The sequence below is a fragment of the Sander lucioperca genome, chromosome 4 (genome assembly GCF_008315115.2).
Source record: "Sander lucioperca isolate FBNREF2018 chromosome 4, SLUC_FBN_1.2, whole genome shotgun sequence".
In the NCBI taxonomy this organism is placed as follows: domain Eukaryota; kingdom Metazoa; phylum Chordata; class Actinopteri; order Perciformes; family Percidae; genus Sander; species Sander lucioperca.
This window is the reverse complement of record NC_050176.1, coordinates 5,550,518-5,578,021: the sequence shown is the minus strand read 5'-3', so window position 1 is coordinate 5,578,021 and position 27,504 is coordinate 5,550,518. Positions and strand designations below refer to the sequence as shown.

At 40.7% G+C, this 27,504-nt stretch overlaps 1 protein-coding gene across 1 annotated transcript in view; it reads left to right on the top strand.

Annotated features, from left to right (window-relative positions):
• Positions 1-23,421, top strand: part of LOC116039684 (sodium/potassium/calcium exchanger 3-like) — an 88,819-nt gene extending 65,398 nt beyond the window's left edge. Inside the window, exons 7-17 of the mRNA XM_031284652.2 lie at positions 443-517; positions 2,307-2,332; positions 3,357-3,410; positions 3,508-3,641; positions 10,715-10,875; positions 13,668-13,938; positions 14,760-14,926; positions 15,442-15,556; positions 17,380-17,492; positions 19,674-19,739; positions 22,832-23,421. Of these exons, the coding sequence (XP_031140512.1) occupies positions 443-517; positions 2,307-2,332; positions 3,357-3,410; positions 3,508-3,641; positions 10,715-10,875; positions 13,668-13,938; positions 14,760-14,926; positions 15,442-15,556; positions 17,380-17,492; positions 19,674-19,739; positions 22,832-22,984 (1,335 nt within the window). The 3' untranslated portion in view covers positions 22,985-23,421. The remainder of the gene's footprint in view (positions 1-442; positions 518-2,306; positions 2,333-3,356; positions 3,411-3,507; positions 3,642-10,714; positions 10,876-13,667; positions 13,939-14,759; positions 14,927-15,441; positions 15,557-17,379; positions 17,493-19,673; positions 19,740-22,831) is intronic.
• Positions 23,422-27,504: the final 4,083 nt, after the last annotated feature.

Sequence of the window (27,504 nt, the reverse complement as noted above, 5' to 3'; positions counted from 1 at the left end):
TGAGGAGCAGTTAACCATAGTCCTCAGAAATCCACCGGAGTTTAGAATTACAACACAAAGAAAGAGGAAGGTAACAGACAACCGGCTGAAATGACTGAAATCCGGCAGAATTTCCGGCGGCACCGGAGCAATCCCGGAAGTGGAATGTTGTGGATATAGACTAGTTGACAACTAAATGAATAATCTTTGCCGCTCCATTATTAATGGCTCCACCAAACTGGGAGATATTATCCTTGAGGGCTTTTAGTTTTTTAGTTTTAGGGACTGTACAACAAATAAATGATTTCTTAAAAGAACTGATTAATTCTTCAACCGATTAATCGATTATCAAAATAGTTGGCGATTAATTTAATTGTTGACAACTAATCGATTGATTGATAAACCTTTGCAGCTCTATATTGTTTTCAGTGTGCTTATCTCTGTTTTCGTTTTTTCTTCGCAGGCAGTGAAGCTCTCTCACTGGGCTCTACTCCGAGATTCAATTTATTACACGTTTTCCATCACGGCCCTCATTGTGGTAAGAGGTTATACACTCACATGCAAACAAACATGATCAAGTGTGTGGCGATTGCAAAACTACTTACACTACTGTCGCTTACTATTAAGCATAAAAGGCCAATTTGAAAGTGCAGTTTGTGGTTCTCAGCTTTGGTGTCAATACCGTAAATGTTGTAAATGTGGATTTTTGTGTGCATGTAGTATCATGAGAGGATGATGCATAATCCAGTCTAATGCTCAGCATGTTTTGAGTAAGCAGTGTATTCACACAAGAAAAGGGACACAGTTATGTATATTAATGAAGCCTCATTATGCATACTAAAAAACACTACATTTGAACTCATTTGAACTGATGTACACAATTGTCCCACAATGCAATGCAAAAAGAAAATAGAGCAGTGGTAAAAAGTAACCAAGTACACTTACTAAAGTATTGTACTTAAGCACAGTTTAGGGCTTGGTACCGAATTGCCTCTAAAGTATTGTGTATCAAAAAATGCCTCGTCATTCAATACCCAATTTCAATACCTAAGGAGTAAATCTCATCAGCGTCAGTGAGCCAATAACCATGCAGCATGCTTCTGCCAAGATCTGACAATGTTTGTGATTGGCTGTTTAACGTTATAGAGACACGTAGGAAGAACTCTCTGTTACCAGAGAGACTCACGTAGTAGGAGCTGAAAAATAAATAAAAAGATTTGTGCCGTAATGTGTAATTTTGTAATTTATTTTTGTTTTATAAAATTCGCTCCGTTTAGGAACCGGTATCAAAGTCACGGTATTGGTAACTGTATTAGTAGAGAAATTTTGAACGATACCCAGACCTAGTTTTGAGATACGTGTACGGGTTTCCATTTAATGCAAATAATGATATTAGATAATAAATCAAGCTAGAGTGCAGAACTTTGACATATAAATGAACGTCTGTTACATTCAAGCCCTTCCTAAACCAGTTCACACAGTGCTGCCTAAGCAAGCCTATCGCCAGCAGGGAAAGCTCTCCATTTCTCAGTATCCCAGAGTTGTGGTGTCTGGTTTCTGTGGCAACATTCCCGCGCTGGCACACCGGAAGGATGCCGATACAGTGTGCTGTACTCGAGTATGAGTATACTAGTTTATCAACTCCATAACAATGTTGTTACATGAGCAGTACACAAAGTGCCATTAGCCAACCTTGCTTACTCACTCCCAGTTCTGTACAGCTTTCTGGGTATTCTGGCTCTCTGATTGGTTACACAGTATGTCAGTCTACCTGTATTACCCAATACCTTGACAGCCAGGAAGATGGGCGGGATCACAGCGACGCAGCGTTATTATGAATACCACTGCTTCTTTTTTTTTACGCACGTCGACAGGTTCCCTCCCACCACAGAAACTGTATCTGTGTATCAGGAACACAAAAGTTCAAAAAAGAACAAAGATCCAAGGCACTCTTCTTGCAAAAAGTTAAAAGGCCTTAATTTAGATGGCTATTTCACACTGAAATTGTTAGTACATTAAAAATAGAGCTGGGTAGCAACCCAAAGATAAATCAGTGTAACAATCACACCATGATGTCATATGACAGCGTGATCCATGACTTTGCATATTCAGTGTGCAGCATGCTTACGGAGCACACCTCACGAGTGGTTTCAAAATAAAAACCCAATGAAACCAAAAGGTCATGCTTTGAGCTGTTTCTGGCTGTCTGTGCTCTGGATTGTCCATGCCCTCTAGTGGAGTAGATGTTGAAATGGAGAATTCATTTAACTTCCTATTACCGCCTCCACCTAATGTCCTTTTGTGTCGTCTGGGTCTTGCCTTTTTAGATCATCTACGATGAGAAGGTGAGCTGGTAAGTAATGATCTTTCTCTCTCAATTTCAATTCAATTCAATTTGCTTTATTAGCATGAACAGATCTGTTGTGTAGGACTAGATGTTGATATCCCTCAATGATTGCATACTTGAGGCACCGATGAGACTCCGTGGGATGGTCAATTGAGTGATGGCACCCATCGGGTTGTCAAGTGGGCTCCCTCCTTCTTAGGTGTTTCGCTGATAGGCCCACGACACCTCCAAAGGGTTCAGCAGTGAATCCCAGCATCCCAGGTTCACTCCCTAGATGCCATCAACTCACTTGAAGGCCCAGGCGGAGTCCTTTCTTTTGATCCACAGCCACTTGCTCCCCTTTTTTAGCAGCCCTGGAGAGGTCTTTGACTGCCTGCCAATGGGCCTTCCCTCGCGCTCCCATCTCCCTAAGTAGCCTGGATGTTGAGGTGGCTACGAACCCTCTGCAGCCTACTTCCACTGGGCGTACCTTTGCATTCCAGCCTTGTTGTTGCGCATTGGCTGCAAGTTCAGCGTACCTCAGCCTACCTCAACATGTTGTCGCCAAAGCAGTTTACAGAAAATTCATATACTGTATAGTACATATAACATATGAAATACATACAGTAGGTGTCACATAGATTCTATACTGTACTGATCGCTATACAACACACTACATTATGCCTGTCCCCTCTTAGTTGATTAGTCGACTAATCTGTCATTTTGGACTTAGTCATTTTCAATGATTTATTTCCAAGAACCTTATGAGCACATTTCTAAATCGAGATTTAAAGTGGTGCTTTTGCATGATTCTGTGTGTAGAAACATTTTTTTTTTATGAACTGTAAATGTACTGCATTTGTATTGTGCTTTTCTAGACTTAGCGGCCCCTCAAAGCGCACAGATCTGCTGATTAAATCAACTAATCGTTAGTTGAAAAATTATATTAGTGTTAGTCGACCAAGAATTTCTTTAGTCGAGGACAGCCCTAATATATATATATAATACTGAATGCCTGTATAAATGTGACTGCCCTTGTGATTGTGTGCAGGTGGGAGTCTCTTATCCTGATTCTCATGTATGCGGTCTACATCCTCATCATGAAGTGAGTATTATCATCTAAAACAGCAAATGTCCGGAGTTACCTGATTAGCTGCATTTAGTTAAAAAAAAAGTTTTTTTTATCCCTCTGTCATTGGCAGGTTTAATGGCAGGGCACATCGCTACTTTGACCGTCGAAAGAAGAGCTCTGTGAATCTGTCCAACGGGCTAACAGGAAGCACTGATCTGGAGGATAATATCACTTGTGATGCTACTGCAGTCCTGCTCAAGAAAGGTAGCAGTACCTGCTCTATTTTACACAGACTTTGTCCTCTAGGAGGACTCTGTAGGGTTTAGCTGCTCATCTCCATGCACTGAATATTTTCATAAATATGAAGGCAGCTGGGGCACCACTGCTCATCTATTTCTGTTCAGCTCCAGGACAAGACAGTCAAGGATGACTTTATCGACAAAGTTCTGTCTATTTTGTCCTGGGATGATTGCCAGCATAGATCCTCAGTGCTAAATCCGTTTTTTTGGGCTGTGTACCAGGGTAATTATAAATGGACTGTATTTATATAGCGCTTTTCCAGAGTACCAGTCTCCGGTACTCAAAGCGCTTTTACAGAATACGGGAACCATTCACCATTCACACACATTCGTACACTGTGGCCGAGGCTGCTCATCAGATAAACATTCACACACATTCACATGAAGCAATTCGGGGTTTAGTGTCTTGCCCAAGGACACTTCGACATGGGACTGCAGGGCCAGGGATCGAACCACCAACCGTCCAATTTGTAGGCAGGGTTTCCATCTTAAAAAGTCACAAAAAAAAAATTCTAAATCAAACTTTTAGGCCTTAAAAAGTCTCAAATTCACTAAATTATTGTGTTCTAGGTCTTAAATTATTTTAAACAGGTCTTCATTTTCCTACATCCCTGTAACGCTACCTCTAATACTCATTGAAATGCTCCCGCAGCGCTTTAGAATGTGTTCTTCACCGTGACTAGACAGCAGTCCTATAATGCCAATTAAGGATATTGGGGGAATTGTTTCAGAAGAGGTTTTCGGAGTCTGACATCTGACTCTTTTTTTTTTTTTTTTTTTGATGTTGTGATATAGGTCTTAAATTTCATTCATAATGGTCTTAAAACGTCTTGAATTGGACTTGGTGAAACCTGCAGAAACCCTGGGAAGGCGACTGCTCTACCACCTGAGCCACAGCCGCATAACTATTTGTTAAAGCCACGGACAAAAATTGGAGGCAGTGCTGATAAATCAATAGTTTTTCATGATGTAGTCTCACATACAGTCCACTCTGTTACCGTATACTTAATGAGTATCCCTCTGGTGACACCCTGGTGTTGGTAGGTGGCCACAGCCGCCGTATTGTAGTAAACTTAAATGAAAATAGGCAGTGAAAAATATTTTAGTGAACTGAAACGAATTAAAAACTAAACTAAAGCTATATTACCAGGTTAAAAAAAAAAATCATTTCATTTTTTGTTTTTTTGTTTTCTATAATATATCACTATTGGAAAAAAAAAGGAGACTGCATGAATTTCCGTCAACTCTCATTGTGACATTGAACAACAGAAATTTAAACAGACTTGACATGAGGTGGCGCTGTGCCGAAATTGCTTCACATCGGACACTAAAGTAGCGCACAGATTAAACACTAAACATCATGGCTATTCTCCAACCATGTATTTTGTATGTACCGTATGTGTCGCCACATACTTCGGAAATACCTGATTATACTTGGCCCTGACAAAAACAGACTAAAACTAAATATGTAAAAACCTAAACTAAACCTTTCTGAAAAACTGAAACTTAACTTAAACTAGCAAATGCACTCTGAAAACTAACTGAAACCAAACTAATATGAAATCCAAAAGTCTAAACTGAAACTAAATAAAAACTAATTGAAAACTCTAAACTATTATACGCTTGCTGTGTGCTTGGTGAGACGATGGCTGATGCGTGATCCCTGATCTCCTTGTCAGTGAAGACTTCCACCTCCCAGCCCCGCATACAGAAACTCTATTTTCCACCAGGCGTGTCTGTGCTGCGTGCTGGCTGCACCGTGGTTTTGTTCCGGGGAATTGTCATTTGGTGAATTGACTGGATGCTCTCACTTCCTGCCCGGCTGTTTGAATGCCCCGCGGCTCGCGTGAAATTAGACCTGGCGGTGGAAAAAAGGGGTTAGAGGAAAGCCACAAACCAGCCGCAGACCAAGCCAGTGTCACTCCTAAACTGGACAATCTCTGGGAGTGTGTAGATGAGTCAGAATTCACTGACTTCAAATGAACGCCTGCCCCTCAGCAACACCAGAGCATTCTCCTGCTTATTGGCGTGGTGGCTGCCTGCCTTGCATCTGGTTCTGATAACTGGCTGAGACTCTGCACAGCCTCACAGTAATCTCCCTGCTGGCCCAGTTGATGGTGGCAGGGTACAATTGGTGCAGATGAATCTGCCATACCCTACCAGTAGTGGTGGAAGAAGTATTCAGATCCTTTACTTAAAGTGCTCATACTATCATATTATAACCTGAAATACAATTTTCAGGTTCATAATTGTATTTAGAGGTTGTACCAGAATAGGTTTATGTGGTTTAATTTTCAGAAAACACCATATTGTTGTTGTACTGCCCATTGCTGCAGCTCCTCTTTTCACCCTGTGTGTTGAGCTCTCTGTTTTAGCTACAGAGTGAGACATCTCACTTCTGTTCCATCTTTGTTGGGAGTCGCACATGTGCAGTAAGTACTGCTAGCCAGTCAGAAGCAGAGTATGAGGGCGTGCCACACTAGCAGCTAGGCGAGCATTATAACGTGTGTTACAAAGTGACGCACGTTTGTCACGGAAGTAAAGACTGGACTACAATAGAGCTGTTTGGAGCAGTTTGTGAACAGTGTTTTCTGTTGGAGATGGTAAGTCCCTTTGGGGTGGACTTTGGGCTTTTTCACTTTGTAAACCTATAACGTGCACAAAAAAGATATTTAACACAATAAAGGAAAGGGGAAAAGCCAAAAAGCATAATATGAGCACTTTAAGTAAAAGTACTAATTCCACACTGTAAAAATACTCTGTTACAAGTAAAAGTCCTGCATTCAAATGTTACTTAAGTATAAGTATGTAAGTGTCATCAGGAAAATGTACTTAAAGTATTAAAAGTAAAAGTACTCAATGCAGAAAAATCCTCACATTTTACAAACTGGAAACAATCCAAACTGTTGTGTGTTTAATGGTCTAATCATTTCAGCTGGACTTGTAGGCCGTTATATTTTTGGGCAGTTTAATTCATAATAAAACATCATATTTTATAAACAACATGTGTTTTGTGTGAAAATCTTAATTTGTAAAGTAACTAGTAACTAAAGCTGACAGATTAATGTAGTGGAGTAAAAAGTACAATATTTCTCTCTGAAATGTAGCAGAGTAGAAGTGGAAACTGGCATGGAAAGAAAAGACTCAAGTAAAGTACACGTACCTCAACATTTGTACCTGTACAGTACTTGAGTAAATGTACTTAGTTACATTCCACCACTGCATACCAGGGATGTTGCCGGTGCCTTTGGCTATGCTATGGTTTTATTTATGTTCAGCATCAGAGTCTGTTTAGCTCAGAAGGATAAGGAAAATCTCCTGGGTCCTCCACTGTCAAAGGACAGACTGTTTTTGCCACCCAGCACTTCCACTGATTACTCTAGTGTTTGCATTTTTTGTTTTGCCTCTCTCTGTCCTTAAAGGTAAGGTTTAGTATGGAACACAATAACAGAAGAGAGCAGCACAAGATGCTGGCTAAGGCCTGCACACATCTTTGCAGCCTCCAACCTACTTCAGCACAGCCTGCTCCGTCAGCTTGTTGTGCATCTGGTTTTCTGAGCACTGCCCCAGAGAGAAACAGTCGCCCTGCTAACTCAGTCCTCAGGGTGTGCTGAGGAGGCGATGAAGAGAACCAGGGTGGCAGGTGGCAGTGGCTTCAGCAGACGCTGGCCAGGCTGGATGTGTTGGAATGTGCAGCGGCAAAATGGTCCTCACAGAAGCCAGCAGGCACCTGGACTATTGGACAGATCATCAGATTTTTTCTCGGTGGGGGGGTAACCTCTTAAAGTGCCCATGTTTATGAAAAAACACTTTTTCTGGGATTTGGGGTGGTTATTTTGTGTCTCTGAACATGCTGTTTTGAGTGAGATACGGGTTTCTGAATGTGTCCTGTCTTCAGTCTCATGGTGAGCTGTTCAAAATCTGCACGGCTTTCTACGTCACTAGCCGAAACGATGGGGCCTACGGGGCTAACCGTTGCTAGCTCATTCTCAATGGCAAAACACTGCTACAACACACACAAATTCACCCTAATCTACAAAATAAATTGTATAGAACTACTTACATGTCCCTGTTCTGCAGGTATTCCACGCAAAGTTGGAAGTGCGCCCTCATTTAGAAGAAGTCTCCCGGCTAATCCTGCCTTGTACAGGCCAAAGTTGGAGAAACAGCTAGCTAGCTCATGTAATCCTTACCTAGCTACTGAGCATGTGCAACTGCCAACAAAGATGTTACAGCAGTGAGAGGTCTCACTCTGTAGCTAAAACAGAGACCTGAACACAGGGTGAAAAGAGGAGCTGCAGCAATGTGCAGTACAACAAAAATATGGTGTTTTTTGAAAATTAAACCATAAACCTATTCTCATACAATCTCAAATTACAATTATGAACCTGAAAATTAGCATAATATGGCCACTTTAAGTTGCTGTGTTTATGGATGCCTCTCTCTTGATCATACCCTAGCAGGCTGAGTATGATCAAGGTTGGTTTATTGTTTTATTGTTGATTAAGGATCCCCATAAGTCATCACCGTAGTGAAGACTATTCTTCCTGGGGTCCAATACAAGACAAACATAAACAAATATTATAACAAAAAATACATACTGTTATATCAGAACAATGAAAACATCCTGGATTTTATAAAAACAAAAGGCACAGAAGCATGTTTTTCATGTTATAAAAACAACAAAACAGTAACGTGAAATAAAATATATAGTAAAATAAGAAAAAAGACAACAGAAAGGAATAACTGAATCAAACATGTTTTAACCTAATCTCCTTACAATCTCCTTACTCCTTAGTTTCTTTTTGAAGCTTGAAATATTTCCCATTTGGAATAAATGTGGGCTGTTCCAATAGGTTACAGCTCTAAACGTTACCATTTTTTTTAAGAGCATTGGTTCTGGGGATTGGCAGGGTAAAGCCGTAACCCACACCCAGGCTAGTATCATAAACATGTCTATCATTGGTAGGTAACAGCTGGGAGAACAGGCTGGTGGGTTTGCGTAATGTACAAATATTCTTTCAAAATACTTGGTAGACGGTGTCACCGTGGCGTCACTCGAACACAAAAATTTGCAGTTGTCTTCAATTGCAGATGTATGTGAAATCTGTAACTTGTCTATTTCTGTTGTCATTTTCAGCCGTAACTGTAACGTTTGAAGATATTTAGTTAAACACGGAGGTCCGACTTATCTGACGTTCTGCTGTGATTATTTTCTGTCCTGTGTTGCTTTGCTATCGTCTTTGATAATCCAAATCTAACGTTAGGAACAGCGACATCTCCCCACCAGTCGAACTGACTGCTAGTTTGGGTGGTGTCATTTTCTTTAGTCTGTGGCCCAACAGGTAAATTAGCTCTCCAACCTAATGTTAGTCAAAGTGTTGACATACGAAAGCATCAAACATGCGTTTAAGATAAATGAGATGAGAGTATATCCAGTTGTTCCTCACCCATGTTTGCTCAGCACTGTTAAATTGTATGTATGGAAACAGGCTATTGCAATATGACAAAAAACACCAAGAATGCTTTACTCAGGGTATTGGGAAAATATTGCTAAAATGAATAACTAACCTATTTTTCACTTACAGAGCACAACCATGTAATGTGCACTGCATCTACACCTAATGACTAAAGCCTATAAACTACTGTCAACACATCCCCCAGACTCTCAAACCCAGTGTAACGTTAACTAAATAAACTGTGTGAGTCCGAGTCTCAAACTCGAATCCCCATCTCTGGGAAATGGTCACATGAACCTACCATGGCTGACATTGATAATGTTGGTGCTGCAACAGTTCCAGCAATTAATAAGCAGTAAAAAGGTGTTGTGACAACAAAGGGGAGCTGTGGGTGGAATTCACACTGTTTGCACATTGCTGCGAGCCTTCAGACACAAGATCTTTTACATTTTAGGCCTGGAAAAAATGCTGCCATCACATCCAAACGTGGAACCCTGTGGATAAATTGAAATTGTTTCCTGACACCGCAAGCTTGTTTGAGAAGGTGAAAATGAGGCACAATTGCCAACACGAGACTATCCCATGCTAGGGGTGGTATTTGCTCGAGGGTGTTAGCAGACAACTTTCAGCGGCACATCTCTTGCAACGCAGTGGAAATCTTCTTCAGGCTATAGTTAATTAGCCGTAATCAGCTGTAGCACACTGAACAGCTTGAAAACGTACCTGCAAGATGAGTCAGTTTAAATGCTAATTAGCTCGTAAGCTAGGGTCAGCAGCGCAAGCAGACTCAAACACATACACAGGCCCCCTCCCCAGTCGGAGGCTCGCAGAGTAAAGCTGCAAAACCACCTTTTTCTTTAACTAATAAGATGTTAACTTTTTTGAAGAAACAAATCGCACATCCAGAAATTCTTCTGTGCAGGTGCATTGGAAAATATCATCAATTTGGAACAAAGGAAAAAATCCCCCACATTGCTCTTGCTATAGCATCGCCGTTTATTTACAGAGAAGTAACATTTCGGTCCCTCCGGACCTTCATCAAGAGTCAACCGGACTTAAATACATTTTGCCCCTCCCATTCTGTGACCCCAGGTGTGGGACAATAGACAATCTCTTTTCAATGGGAGTAGCTCGCAATCAACACACATGTCACTTGTGCAACATTTCACATTCATACAGGCAACCAATATCTTAATTCAATTGCAATACCACATACAACAATTTCATATCCCTATCAGGAATATACAGTGTCATGACCTGGCTCACGAGCCGCTCAATGGTGTTTTTAAGCCTCCAACGTCGCCTTCCAGGCGGCTATCCCTAACCTTAACCCTAAACATAACCATTGCCGCACTGCCTGGAAGGCAGTGCACAATTGTGTCCTTTGTTCCAAACTAATAAGATGTTAGAAATATATTTCAAAATCACTTTCCCATGATTTTTGACTGATGACTGAACAATAAGCACTGCAGTCAGATGAACGTGTGTGTGTGTGTGCGTGCGTGCGTGCGTGCGTGCGTGCGTGCGTGCATGCATGCGTGCGTGTGTGTATGTGTGTGTGTGTGATTTCTCTCTGTAGCTAACTTCCACTGTAAGCCGTCGGTGCTGATGGTGGACGAGCTGCTGTCTGCGTACCCCCACCAGCTGTCTTTCTCCGAGGCTGGCATGAGGATCATGATCACCAGCCACTTCTCCCCCAGAACCCGCCTCACCATGGCCTCGCGCATGCTTATCAATGAGGTACATACACACTCAACTCTACATGCTCTCACATATTATTCTTTACGATCCTCATTAGGGCTGCAATATATTTTGGGTTTTTGTGTGGCATTTAAGGCCTTTATTTGGCAGGACAGTTTAAGGCATGGAAGGGGAGAAGGAGGGGGAATGACATGCAGCAAAGGGCTCCAGGTTGTAATTGAACTCACGGCTCGTGCAGCGAGGACTGAGTCTCTGTATATGGGGCGCATGCTCTAACAGGTGAGCTACCCAGGCGCCCCATATATCGTTTTTGTATCGTCATCGCGATATCAACTGGCGCAATAAACACATGGCTAAAGGCTGCGACATATCGCAAAAGACACTCAGAGATGTTTTGTGTTAGTTGAAAGAAAATATCAGCAGAAAAAAAAAGAAGTGAATTAACTAGAAAATAGTCACGTTTAAGAAGCTAGAATCAGAGAATTTTTCAAACCGATTATCAAAATAGTTTAGGCGAATAATTGAATTGTCAATTAATCAATTAATCTTTGCAGCTCTATTAATGCCTTCACAAAACTGGTAGATGCACATTCAAATGTCATTCTTTTTCTAGTGGTGCCTTTTATGTTCAATTCAATAGTCAATAAAATTTGTTCAATAAAAGAATGTTGGAAATGATTCCCTTTCATTTGTTTTAAGTTCAACAAGCAATTTGTTGTATTTTAGCAGAATACTGAAAGCAGCAGAAATGCAGAGCTGAGTACACTTTAATATCTGTTTATTTATCGCACTTAATATCGTTATTGCAATATTCAACAACATTATCGCATATTTTCCTCATATGCAGCCCTACTCCTCATAGAGCTGTTTGTTTTCATCTGTGTATGTATGTGTATATATTCACTCTTTTATATACAAACATATATCTGTACATAGTAGTCTTATGTTTATGTTTATCTTGTTCAGCTTTGTTGATTTTGTTTTATGCAGAGCTGCAGCGATTAGTCAACTAATCGATAAGTCGATCAACAGATAAACATTCGCTAAACTATTTTGATAATCAATTTATTGTTGGCTGAAAAATTGCCGAAAATACTGTTTAGAGACAAGACATTTAAAGACATTAACTTGGACTTTGAGAAACTGGGATGGTCATTTTTCACTATTTTCTGACATTTTTGTAGACCAAACGATTAATTGAGGAAATAATCGGTAGATTCATTTATAATGAAAATAATTGTTAGTTGCAGCCCTGGTTTTTAGCCGTATGTCTATTTCTGTGTTCTTTAGAGAGCATTGAAAAGCCAGAGTCAAGTTTCCTGTATGTGTTTACACTTCTTTGGCCATTAAATCTGATTCTGATATGTGTGCACACTGTGTTCGACGCTATGTTGAGTTATGTGGTTTTACATGCTACAGTCTATTTCAAATTGGGAAAAGTTGAAAAGCAACAAACCTACCCTCAAGTTACTTTCAAAAAAACCCTGCCAACGCAGAGTCTTAGCATGAATACAAACTAAATAACCCTGTCTGGGTTCCACAGAAGAGGGAGTGAAATGAATGTTAATTTTCTTTCGGATATTACAGCCAACATTTTCTCTCAAGCACCTGTCTGCTGCAGACTACAGTCTGGATGTAAATCCAAAGCAAACAACCACATTTGGACTGAAAGAAGAGAAAACAACATTAAAGGGTAACTTTGTTTTTTTTTCAACCTGGACCCTATTTTCCTGTTTTTGTGTCTAAGTGACTGATGGGAGCAACAATCTTTAACATTGGTCCAGTATTAAGCAAGATCGCTGCAGTCGGCAGCGACAAAACAAGCTACAATGTAAGTTAATGGGGCAAATGTCCAGCTTGTATTTACCTTCACAAAGTGCTGGTTTTGCCACTGACAGGCTCAGATTAATATTCTAAGTGTCTGACAACATTATGGAAAGGATTTCTAAGGAGGTGGACCTTTCTGTTAAAGAGTAAGATCCTTTTTTGAAACATAAAAACATCTGTGATATTGTGTTCGCTAAACCCACCAGACTCCATGTAAATAAACTTTTGTATTGTATTTTGTATTTTAGCATCGTAAAATGCACTTCATTCAAAGTCGACAGAAACAAAATAAAACTATGAAAAGCCTTTTTGGGTCGTCTTTCCACTATTCCAATCATCACAACTCTAGTTTTGGTTGAAATGAACACATCGTTTACCAATTTACATGTGAAAATATGTTGGCTCTATACACGCTAAAATTATTGCTTTTTTAAATAGAGTCTGGTGGGTTTAGTGCTAGCGACCACAGAGCTGTTTCTGCTTAAACAGAAAGGTCTTAAAAAGGTTTTAAAACGGCCTATCTCTGAAGGGATCCTTTCCATAATGTTATCAGACGCTGCGTCTGACAACATTGCCTTTCAGTGGCAAAAAAAGCACTTTTAGTGGACCAAATTGATGATGCACATTTGCCTCATAGGGTAACATTGCAGCCCGGTCTGTGGCTGCCGGTCACAGGGTTCTCGCTCAATACTGGAGCAATGTCAAGGATCGTTGTTATTTATTTAGTCACTTACACACAAAAACATAGGATAATAGGGTCCAGGTTGAAAAAACACGAAATTACCCTTTAACTTCTGCTTCAGACAAATATGAGAAGCTTTTTTTCTGATTTCTATAATATAATTTCTTTTTTTTTTTTAACTAGTTAACTAGGATTAAAAATGGATCTGACACACTACCATTCATGTTACGCAACAGCAATACAAAATGTCCAAATGTGTTAATGGAAGTATTGTAGTCAAAGCTTAATGTTGTGTGTAATAATGTTCCATAATCCCTTCCAGAGACAGAGACTGATCAACACCACGGAGACCCGAGTCAACCGCATCACTAACGGCGACTCTGACTCGGCGGCCAGGGCTCAGGGGAGGCGGGGCTTAGAGAATGGGATGGGCGGAGCTGAGCAGGGTCTGAACGGGAGGAGTCGACTTCAGCTGCTGGAGTCTGGGAACGAGACGGAGAACGAAAACGAGGACAATGAAAACAATGAGAATGACGAGGAAGGAGAGGTAGAAGACAACAGCAGTGGCCCCCTGGTGCCTTTCAAAGTGCCAGGTACAGCACAGCTGACATGTTGAAATCAAATGATCCCTGGCAAGGAATGTTTTCTTTCTTTTTTTGTTGTAAATATGTTTATTGCAGATCAACATTGGGTACGGACTGCATTGGTTCATATAAGCAATATTATTTTTTAATTTATACAATTACCAACAATACAGCAGCAACCAAGAACATATACAATTATAATTATTTGGCAGATTCTAAATACATCAGTGGTGAGGCACAGTAGCAAATAGCAAGACTTATGTTAACAGACTAAAGAGCAAACCCAGAGTCAAAAGAGGAAAGACAAATGTCCTTTGCAACTACCATTATTACAGTATTAATATACAGTATGTGACCCCCCTCATCCCACACTTTCTACCCTCAGCCCCCTTAAATGTTTCAAAACTGGTCCCCATGATAGGGCATGGGGACCAGTTTTGAAACAATAACAAACACAGTCCTCCTCCCTGCATTCGTGACTCTAAAGCCTCTCCAGATGGAGGACCTCGCCCAGTTCTCTCAGCCACATCTCAAATGAAGGCACAGCATCAGACGTTTATATACGTTTTTTTTAGCCAATACAGTACCCAGATACACTGGACATTTGTCCCGGCCAGAGTTCAAAGCAGTGTCATGTGTAGACCCCAGAATGGCCACAAGGGTGTTGGGCTGCCATTGCTTGTTAATGGCTTTTGAGTAGTAATCAGATACAGAATACCAGAATGAGTGGAGGTTAGGGCATGTCCAAAGTTGGAAGAAATGTTTGTTGTTGGTGCAATGTATCACTGAAGCCATCATGCTATCTGCTATCTTTGTCCTTCTCCCTCCAGCTGGAGCGTGTAACAAGCTGAAGTGGCTTGTAATGTGGCCGCTGTCTCTGCTTCTGTTCCTCACCGTGCCCAATTGTGCCAAGCGGCGCTGGGAGAGGTGGTTCATGGTCTCCTTCTTCACCGCCACCATGTGGATCGCCGGCCTCTCCTACATCATGGTCTGGATGGTCAGTCCAGTCGCTCTCACTCACAAACACTGACAAATTGCACTTACATGTCACAGTTGCATGTGGCTTTTTGTAGTTTAGTTTAAAGCTTAGGTGCGTAACTTTGTATTAATGAACGTCCATTTCATTCAAGCCATTGCCAAATGAGTTTACTACAAAGCTAATTAAGACTCCAATCAGCTCCACACAACTCTCTCTGTATTTCTCAGTATGGCTATGTTCAGAAGATTGTGTCGTCCGGCAACTTTCCTGCGCAGAAACTCGAGTGAAGATAATGACCTCTTCTGAAGAGTCCATCATGTTTTTTTAATCCTCCGTGTCCTCCTTGGCTACTAGCAACTGTGTGGAGGAGGGGTGGGGGGCGTGCGCGGTCATGGAAAGCTTGTATCATGTGGATGCGCCAACAGTTGTAGTCTTTATTTGATTAACTGTCCTGCTGAACTATATATATACAGTATATATATATATATATATATATATATATATATATAAAAAGAGTATATGTTTGCTTTCAGGTGACTGTGATCGGCTTCACTTTGGGCATTCCAGACGTTATCATGGGCATCACCTTCCTAGCAGCAGGCACCAGTGTCCCAGACTGCATGGCTAGTGTTATAGTCGCACGGCAAGGTACGCACGCACACACACACACACACACACACACACACACACACACACACACAGTGAAAAAGCCCAATGTCCACCCCAAAAGCCCAAAGTCCACCCCAAAGGGACTTACCATCTTCAACAGAAAACACTGTTCACAAACTGCTCCAAACAGCTCTATTGTAGTCCAGCCTTTACTTCCGTGATGAACGTGCGTCACTTTGTAACACGTTATAATGCCCGCCTAGCTGCTAGCGTGGCACGCCCTCATACTCTGCTTCTGACTTGCTAGTAGTCCTTACCTAGCTACTGCACATGTTCGACTCCCAACAAAGATGGAACAGAAGCGCGAGGCCTCACTCTGTAGCTAAAACAGAGAGCTCAACACACAGGGTGAAAAGAGGAGCTGCAGCAATGTGTAGTACAACAAAAATATGTTTTTTTTTGAAAATTAAAGTGCCCATATTATGCTCATTTTTAGGTTCATAATTGTAATTTTAGATTGTATCAGAATAGGTTTACATGGTTTAATTTTCAAAAAAACACCATATTTTTGTTGTACTGCACATTGCTGCAGATCCTCTTTTCACCCTGTGTCAGGTCTCTGTTTTTTGAGTGAGACATCGCAACTTCTGTAAGATCTTTGTTGTCAGTCGCACATGCGCTGTTACTAGGTAAGGATTACATGAGCTAGCTAGCTATTTCTGCAACTTCGGCCTGTACAAGGCAGGATTAGCTGGGAGACTTCTTCTAAATGAGGGCACACTTCCAACTTTGTGTGGAATACCTGCAGAACAGGGACATTAGTTTGCAGAATTAGGACAGTAGTTTTATACAATATATTTTGTAGATTAGGGTGAATTTGTGTGTGTTGTAGCAGTGTTTTGCCATTGAGAACAAGCTAGCATGCTAGCGCTAACATGCTAGCGCTAGCATGCTAACGGTTAGCCCCCTAGGCCCCTCGTCTCGGCTAGTTACGTAGAAAGCCGTGCTTTTTTGAACAGCTCACCCAGAGACTGAAGGCAGGACACATTCAGAAACCGTATCTCACTCAAAACAGCATGGATGTTTTTTTTTCAAAGTTTGTATGCGTGTGGAAGCACCAGAGACACAAAATAACACCCCAAATCCCAGAAAAAGTGATTTTTTCACAATATGGGCACTTTAAACCATGTAAACCTATTCTGGTACAACCTGTAAATACAATTATGAAACTGAAAATGAGCATAATATGAGCACTTTAAGTACAATTTTTAATACCACACTGTAAAAATGTACTTGAAGTATTAAAAGTAAAATGACTCAATGCAGAAAAATCCTCACAATTTAGAAACTGGAAAGGATCCAAACAGTTGTGTGTTTAATGAGCTAATCATATCAGCTGGACTTTTTAATCATTTTAATAAAACATCACATTTTATAAAACTACATGCATTTTGTGTGCAGAAATCTTAATTTGTAAAGTAACTAATAACTAAAGCTGTCAGATGAATGAGGTGGAGTAAAAAGTACAATATTTCTCTCTGAAATGTAGTGGAGTAGAAGTAGAAACTGGCATGAAAAGAAAAGACTCAAGTAAAGTACAAGTACCTCAACATTTATTAAGTACAGTACTTGAGTAAATGTACTTAGTTACATTCCACCATTGAGACACACACACACACACACACACACACACACACACACACACACACGTGCAGGAGGTTGAAATCACTATTTGTGTTGGGTGAAACAAAGCTGGAATGCTGTTAAGAGGAATGGCGTGACTCAGCACAATATTGCTTGTCACAATTGACTTGTCCCCTGTCTGTATACAGACCTTGACAGTGTTTCTCTCCCTGCATCAGGTCTGGGAGACATGGCCATCTCCAACTCCATAGGCAGTAATGTGTTTGACATCCTGGTGGGCCTGGGCCTGCCCTGGACCCTGCAGACACTTTGCATCGACTACGGCTCCAACGTGAGTGCTTCTCAGCTCTGCCACAGGAAATTCTGCTGGACGGATACTCGTTAATGATAATCTTTGTTTATAGAGCACTTTTCAAAATCCAATTCAAAACAGCATACAAAACTCAGAATTTACAACATGAACACATCCCCTCCTCCCCGAACACTCCCATTCGTTAAAAACATCAGGGGCCTCATTTATCAACAATGCGTAGAAAAGGTTCTAAATTCTGTCTCAAGTACAAAAAAATCAGTATTTATCAAACGTGCGCAAGCCAACTGTACGCACAACAACTTTTTTTTAAAGATTATTTTTTGGGCATTTTAGGCCTTTATTTATAGGACAACTGAAGACATGAAAGGGGTGAGAGAGAGGGGGAATGACATGCAGCAAAGGGCCACAGGTTGGAGTCGAATCCGCGGCCGCTGCGTCGAGGAGTAAACCTCTGTATATGGGCGCGTGCTCTACCAGGTGAGCTACCCATGTGCCCAGTAAGTAATCTTGATAAATCCCACCTGTTCTAAACCACAATCCTCATTCACGCTTAGGCCATTTGCATTCAGAAACACAAATCACACAAATGTGTTTTTTGTAATAATGGCAAAGAGAGCAAAGAAGAGGAACTTCTCAAACACAGACATGGAGAGGTTGAATCCAACCAACAAATATAGTTTCGTTCACTCAGTACACGAGAATTTACAAACAAAAGAAAAAAGCTGCATGGGAGAAGATCACCAATCCAGTTAATTCCGGAAAAAACTCTCCCAGAAAAAAAAGGGTGTGACATTAAAATATTGTCTGTGCGTAAGTACGGTTGATAAATGATTTAAAACAAAATCAATACAAACTATGGGGTGTAGTGAAACCTGTACAGTGTAGGTAAGAATAGGAACAACATTGAAAAGAATAAAAGACTGTTCAAAGGAGGTTTAAGCTCAAATAAAATCAGGAAAGGCTCTCTGATAAAAGTTGTTTTAAGAAGGGCCTTAAAGGAGACACTGGACTTAGCTGACCTGATATCTTCGGGCAGATGGTTCCAGAGCCTCGGGGCCGTGATTGCAGACGCTCTGTCTCCTTTAGTTCTCAGCCGGGCCTCTGGAACAGACAAAAAACATCCACCCGAGGATCTCAAAGTACATACCGTCAGGGTGCAATTTCCAGGGGGAATGCGTGGGATTTCCCCCTTTCTGGTCTACATATCCCTGCCTCTGCTGAATTCTTTTTAGACCATATATTATATACCTAAAATAGAAGTATTTTAAAAGTAAAGCACTGTAACGTGAACAGTCTACAGTACCATAGAACGATATAATCCGAGCAGCAGTTGCTGGTTGTATTTAGCCGCTATAGAGCTCCGGGACGCTGGCTACCAGCGCACTGCCAGATGACGCTCCTTTCAGGGGCCGTGGTAGTGGAGTTTAGCCAGAAAAAGTGAGCGTCATGCGGCGATGACAGTTAAGTTTAGGCACCAAAACGACTAGTTAAGTTTAGGAAAAAGATCACGGTTTGGATTAAAACACTCCTGAGGAACGAACACGTTTCCTAGGTGAAAGTATTTTGTTTTCGTTGCAAAGTGAACTCCACTCTCCAGCTTGAAAGCGCTGTTTTTATGTTGAAACTACTTTGTGCTATTTCATTCTGATATTATTTTCCATTTCCAATATTAAAATTCATAAATAAGTGTTTTGGCATGGCTGGCCGAGTGGCACTATATCCATGGTATTGAATCCCCCCCACCCCACCCCTGCTTTTTTCACAAATCACACCCTGCGTGCCGTGTGTATGGTACTAGGAGGTCAGAGAGCAGGGGGTGTGAGGCCATGAAGGGCCCTAAAAGTGATCAGTACAATCTTAAAATCTATTCTAAAACATACTGGGACTGAAACCAGAAGAGAACAGAGCTGTGTTCATAAAGGACGGGAACAATAGTAATAATAATGTAATATTCAGTGCAGATAAGTGCAGTGAGGGAGCTGTGCACAAATGCACCTACAGCTGATTACTTTTCACACAGGAATAAGTCATTTGGAATAGGTGTAATAAAAGTCATAAATACAGGATGTGATTTTGTGTGTATCAGGACAGAGCAAGAGTCTCTGTCTTATTTTGTTTGGACCGGACTTTTTTTAAAAGGAACGCTGACGCTATATCTTCTGTGACAAAATAGTGTAATCTCTGTGTTTGTCTCCTCAGATCTATCTTAACAGCAGAGGACTCATATTCTCTGTTGGACTCCTGCTAGCCTCAGTATTCGTCACAGTGAGTACCAGATTTGTACAATTTACTGAATTGGGCTGTCCTGGTGATTCTGGGGGGCTTAAGCACATAAATCCAACATCTTTGTAGGTTTTTTTTTCCTAAATATATATATATATATATATATTTTTTTTTACTTTTATTTTTTATTGTTTTATATGGTTTTTAATAGAACACAAAAGAACAGAACAAAACAAACAGGTCACTATGGGTATAACATACAATTATGCTGTTCATAAACTGTTAATGTCAAATCAGGGGTTACTCTCCCAATAATCTCACAATAGTCCATATGTTATTTCTAGTAAAATGTAAATGAGAAAAGAATAAATAAAATAAAAATAATAATAATTTGCATTACACTCACAATATCTCCTTATGCTCAATCCCTACTCCTATACATTAGCCATTTTGACCAGTACTTGTAAAATGTATCCATGTTTAATCGTAGAGAGAAGGTCAGCTTTTCCATATCATATATATGACTTAAAATCACTATCCACTCCTCTTTTGTTGATATTTATTGGAATTTTAAAATACAACAAACAAACAAACAAACAGAACAGCTTAGACAAGACATGACCAAATGAGAGGGTAACAGTTGAAAATACAAATGAAGATAACAGACATTACATTACTTTCATCTCCTACCCTTCCAACCTACTGAATAAAATACATCAAATGACATCAAGGAAAATATGTAGACAAATAAAAAAGGTTACAAGATCACTATTTTTTTTTTACCAAGAGGGTACAATGATAGGCTAGACTGGATTAGGAAACCCTTGTAATATGTAAGATGACAGAGTGAAATTCCAAGTAAGGATCCCAGACTTTATACAGTAGAATGTTTTCATTGGGAATACACTCCATTACAAGATTGTGCCAAAAAGCAAAAAAAGAATTCCTAGCGGCAAAAGTCAGTAGACTGAATAGCCTTTTTTTGTTGACATTGATGATGAGAACATCTTGAAAGCCAAGTAGGAAGCACATAATGTAGATCTAACACTATTGGAGCACCAAAAATAACACACAATGCTAGACCAGAAGCTTTGTAGCTTCACACATGACCAGAAACAATGGATGAAACTGCCAATCTCAGTAACATTTACAGCAAAGCGGAGACCCATTAGGATCCATCTTGTTTCGGCAGGTGTAACATGCACGCAATGTATAATATCTTTGTAGTTTTCAATCCAACCATAGGTATCGATTTAAAATAGGTATGCTATCCCTATCAACTTCCAGGATTCCAACATTTTGACTTGTAATCACAAGGCTGATACAGTTGTGTGCTATGGACAAGCGCAGAGTCAGCCTACTGTGGTGCCAGATCCCTACACATGAAGTCCCGCATGTAGATAGGAAATCTAGCCAACGATGATGGAGACAACATGATGAATTGAGAGAAATCTGTCAACAGTGTGTTGACAAAAGGAAACGCAGTTCAGCCAACTCGTGTGGAATGGATGATTATTTGAATGTAGCATATGTACAGCAATGATATCTTGGCGTCTAGAATCTCACCTCGTCACTTCCCAACACGGAAACACCAAGCTCAGCAGAGCAGGGAGTCAGTGGCGCCGGCAGGATTCTATTTCATAGTACCCACAAAAAAACGCCTGCCGGCTGAAGCGGTTTACTGCGCCAGAAATCAGCTGTTCTTATAATATTTGATGTGCATGAGAGTATGCTACTATAGCGTACTTTTATCATATCATGATGACCAGGTCATGACAATATTAAACTGAAGCGTTTTGTAAAACCCTAATGGCTGAAGGAGACACGTCAGAGAATTGGATCCAATGGTCCAAACTCTCTGCTTCTGGGCGAATTTCTGAGTCTCAAAGTCGGCTTAGAGTGTCGTGTAATTACAGTTTCCCGTCTTTTTGGTTTGGCTCACAACTAGGCAGACTTCAATTCATTATGAACCTAAATTGATTCACGGGCCGGATAAAAATTTGTGAGGGGCTGGATTTTGGCTTTGGGGCTTGAGTTTGACATGTGCCTTAAGGCCCAGACACACAGAGCCAACGGCCAAACGTCGGCAGAAAAGGCAGTTGGGCTGATCAGTCTCCCCAAATTGGTCAAAAAAGTGCCTCGGAACACACCAAAGCGACGAGACGTAATACGTCTCCATAACAGCAGGCTGCGCTAATCTGTATTGTCGCCCCAAAAATGAAAACCGGCAGCTGATTGGACGAACGTGTCACGTGGGTCTGGTTTCTCCGGAAATTCAAAGACAGACTGTCATGGCGGCTTGTTCAGAATACAATCTCCTGTTTTACTAAAATAGTTCACCGAAACATGTTTCTGAAAACATTTTAAGCGAGAAATAGGCCATGCAGTTGCTGAATCTGTCTTCATTTCAGATCGACAAAGGTCAGTTTAAAAGATTTTCATCAGATTTTGAGAGACTAGTCACGCTCATCCCGCTCCTCGTTTCCGGGTTAGCACTCTACCAATCAGATTGGTCATTTGAGTCCGACTGCCAGCAGTGCCCGCCCTGCCGATTATACATGTCAAATCAGCCAAAATGAAGGCAGACGGTCCCTCGGACAGACGACAGCATGGAACACACCGAACAGACTCGAGTCACTGACCTCGCCAAACTGTCCAATGGCCGATTATGTGTATGTAATAGTTTTACACAGTGAAAAAGCCCAAAGTCCACCCCAAAGGGAGTTACCCTTACCATCTCCAACAGAACTGTTCACATTGTAGTCCAGCCTTTACTTCCGTGACGAACATGCGTCACTTTGTAACACACGTTATAACGTTCGCCTAGCTGCTAGCTTGGCACGCCCTCATACTCTGCTTCTGACTGGCTAGTAGTCCTTACCTAGGTACTGCACATGTGCGACTCCCAACAAAGATGGAACAAAAGTGAGATGTCTCACTCTAGCTAAAACAGAGAGCTCAACACACAGGGTGAAAAGAGGAGCTGCAGCAATGTGCAGTACAACAAATATATGGTGTTTTTTGAAAATTAAACCATGTAAACCTTTTCAGGTACAACCTCTAAATACAATACAGTACCTGAAAATGACCATAATATGAGCACTTTAAACTAATTCCTCCTCTCCTGTCTGCAGGTTCTCGGTGTCCATTTGAACAAATGGACTCTGGACAGGCGACTGGGCTTGGCCTGCCTCGTCCTGTACGCCATCTTTCTATGCTTCTCCATCCTTATCGAGTTCAACGTCTTCATCTTCGTCAACCTCCCTATGTGCCGAGACATCCACTGACCTCCCTCCTCCTCTTCTTCTCCGTCTTCTTCTTCTTCCTCTGGTTGAAGGAAGAAAACCCTCTCCCGGCTTCCAGTTTCTCGGCGCCTTTTCAAATAGAAAATAGAGCACTATATGAGTTATCTTTGGTGCAATACACACAAGAAAGAAGATACCGGAATTTGTTTTTTTTTTGGTCGGGGGGGACCGGACAGGAGGCATGAAAAAGAAAGTCCCAGCAGCAGAGATTGCTGCCAATCGTCGAATGAACCGAAAGGTTGGCTAGAGTGAACTTAACTGTATTTACACCAACAGTTAGGCTACTGTTGGTGAAGAAGCTGCTACTGTAACTGACTGAGAGAAGTCCTGCGCTAACAGAGATTTTTAGCTGGAATGTTTGTTACTCTTTGTACAAGTTTGGATATAAGCACACCATTAAGGTACTTTTAGGTAAAAAACTGTCTTTCTGTGTATATATTTGAGGATTATATAAGTACTTACATTAGCTGATATATTGGATTCTCTTATGCACAACTGGATCCGTCTTGCCGAGCTGAATGATGTGATGACAGTGACAATATTATGTGTTTTACTTTGTGTAGTGATTTGGTGTGCCAGTTATTCACTCAAAATGCTTCAAGATGTCTCCCATGCGCGGTAGCAGCCGACACAGCATGCTGTACCAGCCACAAGTCGACTCTAGCTTTGCACTTTGACAGGCAGAATCTAGATTGTTAACACTATTCACACAGTTTCTTCTTGTTTGTCTCTCTACAGGCATATCCGAGTACATGTGGGCTTTATTTATTTCTCTGTAATAAAACCCACATATGAACGGGATGTGCCTGGAACTGACATCCAGCACTGTCACTTTATTGATTAGAGATATTATTCTATCATTGCAAAGTGTCTACAGGTACTCGAAACATATAACTACTGAATTTAAAGTTCCCTCTAGACGGTAGACCTCTTGTACATATTGAAGAATTAGTTTTTAGTCTCAGAGTTGAGTATAACATTATTACTTCTTAAAGCCAAAAGTATTTTTAGAATAGGAGTAAGAGTCTTAGATGTGGACTTTTGAGCATCAGCTCGAGTGCACAGTATGCATGTGTGTGTGTGTGTGTGTGTGTGTGTGTGTGTGTGTGTGTGTGTGTGTGTGTGTGTGTGTGTGTGTGTGTGTGTGTGTGTGTGTGTGTGTGTGTGTGTGTGTGTGTGTGCGTGTGTGTGCGTGCGTGCGTGTGTATGTGTAGTGTGTGCGTGCGTGCGCGCACACGTGTGTGTGTCACAGTCTCGAGGGGAACCAAGGACACCACTGTTACTGGGAAGACATAATCATGATTTATTTATGAATTAATTTATTCAAAGATCATGTCTAAGTACCAGTTTCAGCCCTTTGGATCATGTACAGTGTATTTAAACGGGACGTTCTCCGCTCTTTGACGACGGAGCTGTACAATGTACTGTACCTAATATATAATCTAAGTACTGTAAACTGACTTGATGTTGTTTATATTTAAGAATAGAACTTTATAATTTATACGTTTTGTATAGTTTGGAAAGATATCGCAACATTTCTATAACACAGTGGTTTTTTTTTTCAATGCACGGCCGAGTCAAGTTGCCGTGGAAATGTTCTGATTTTGGTGAGATGGCCTAAAAACAATGCAATCTTAATTACTTGTCCTAACATGGGTGGAAGATGTTGCCCCTCCCCTCGCTACGGTTGGGTATCGTTAAAAATGTTACCATACTAATACCGTGACCTTGATATTGGTTCCTGAACGATACTTTTTTCGATACCAATTTTATAAAAACCCATTTCAACAAGAAAAATAAATATTTTTCTTTATTTATTTATCCTACCACGTGAGCCCCGTCTCTGTGTACCGTAGTTTTTCCTGCGTGTCTCTACAATGTGCAACGTTTGACAGCCAATCACAAACACTATCTGATCTTGCTAGAAGCATGCTGCATGCTTATTGGCTCACTGACGCTGATGAGATTTGCTCCTTAGGTTTTGAAATTTGGTATTAAATGACGAGGCATTTTTCAATACCTCGATACTAAGGAGGCAATTTCGACCGGTCCCTAAAAAGTTTTTAAATTCGGTACCCAGCCCTACCCCTCGCGTGTTAAATTAGTGATGAATCACGGATGTGAAAGATTCCCTTCCAGATAAAAAGGAAGTGCGTCCTGATGGCAAACCACCCTTTGAACTATCACAACAAGTTGTTTCTTAAATCACAGTGCTTTAACTCTCGTGCCATCCCTTGTATTTAAGGCTTCAAAACCAACGCTTGTGGCCATTCTCCTGCTTGTCTTTGAGCCAAAAAAAGCATGTGTTTCAGCATGTGTTCAAACTAAATGTGGAAGAAATGTACTATTATTTTACTTTATTTTTTTGAGAATTCTCATGTTATTAGAGTTGCTGATTAATTGAAAGCATCCTCTGCATTGTAGGTGTTGATGCTCCTCCGGCAGCCACAAGAGGGCGATGTAGAGCTGTGTGACATCTTCAGAGATGGCTGTTATTTTACACACTCAGTAGAAAGTGGTTTGGGTATTTTTTTTCAGGTAGGCTACCTAGAGATATTAAATACTGGTCGGTTTGCATGCCTCTTTCATAATTCCGATTATTTTGTGTGTAATTTATATGCATTTTCCAAGTTCTAAAAAGGCACTGTCTTGATTATGCTGTACATATCAGAGATGGATATGCTATTAGAAACACAGATGTTGGAATGACTTCTGATGAGCAGTTATATTTGAAGATGTATACTGTATTTAGAATGTAGGCCTACAACATTTAGTTTTCAGCTAATTAACATTGTTTTATGCTCATGTCTTTGGAATTGTTTGTAAATCCTCACTTTTGTTGATGAGGACCACTGGGCAGAGCTCTGAGACACAGAGAGATGAAGATGTTGGCCTTGTTCCCAGTGGTCTTCCTGCAATAAACTGATTTACATACACAAATCCCTTTACCAAGTCTTTATGAGCTGTTTGCTGGACTGACCACTTCATCATTCACTTCCTTATTTTGACAGAAAATGCCTCAAACTGATTAATTGATTATTAGTCTTGCTTTGCCAGACCCTCCTCCACAGCGCTGCGGTGGAGGGTCTGGCTAGTCCACACAGCATTCCGGGAGAGGGAGAAAAACGTGCTCTGGTTTATTGGCTTTTCTTTTAACCAATCACAATCGTCACGGCCGGCGCTAAGCACTGCACGGAGCCCCGGCGCCTCTGCAAAATAGTCTCGGGAAGGAACTTGTTTTGGTGGAACATGTGTACGTTCAAAAGTTGTTTTAGTCATGCAACAGAAAACTCAGATTGGACAGATAGTCTAGCTAGCTGTCTGGATTTACCCTGCAGAGATCTGAGGTGCAGTTAACCATAGTCCTCATAAATCCATCAGAGTTTAAAATTCCAACACAAAGGAAGCATTCGGTACCAGAAATCCGGTTGAAAAAAAGGACATACTGCGGAATTTCAGGCGGCAACGGGGCAATCCCGGAAGGGGAACGTCGTGGATATAGACTAGTCGATTATCAAAATAGTTGGCAACTAATCTATTAATCTTTGCAGCTCAAATTTACAGTGCCAGTTATCATTTTAAGATCACTTTGCCTGTAACATTCTGACAATCATGGGGCGCCTGCGATAAAGTAGATCAAGTCTGACGTGTTTACTATAACATTCTTCAAATATTCAGTAATACTTTCTAATAAGGCATCATTTATAGAGTGTTAATACTAATGTCTAATAGATCAGTTGACAACATTGCAGGCTCTTCTTGAGGATCTAAAGAGACAAAACAAGTGCCATGCTGAAGGAGAAGAAACACCAACCATTGGGATTCTTCACAATATGGTGACCCAAAACTGGACCTATCAATATTTTCATCAACAATGGGTCATTTGACCATAACGATGAACCCACTATAATTATGAATCATCTCAGCAGTTTCCATAAAAGGCATGTTAGCATGATTCAGCTTTGTTTTGGTTTTACTGCCAGCCCAGCAATAACTGTTTTGATTCACCCTCTTTGCTGCCAACACCACTGCAGGCAGGCAGCTATTTCTGCTTTTTCTGACCCCAAGTGACCAAATACATCTATGGCTATAATTGCTTATATTTACCATTGATAAAGCCATTGGCTACAACTTATACACATAAGACATAATTTAATGTCTTACACTTCAGCCCTAATTGTAATTTTATTTTTTTACTTTAGTTCATCAACCAATCAATTAGGCTAACAGGTAGGCCTATATCAATATTTATTTCATATAATACAATTATTTTATTTAGGCTTTATATAGGCTATTTAACATACTGTGCATTTCTGTAACATTTCTACAGTATGCCTATTATCAAACTTTCTACGCAATAATAGGTTAGCTATAGGGCTACTTTAGCCAGTTTTAGCTAAACTAACTTTAACGTCAGCTAGTTTTAGCTAAACTAACTTTAGCTAGTTAGTGATTCCACCACTCCCATCTATTTTTTTCTATGTGGCAACTGTAATAATAGG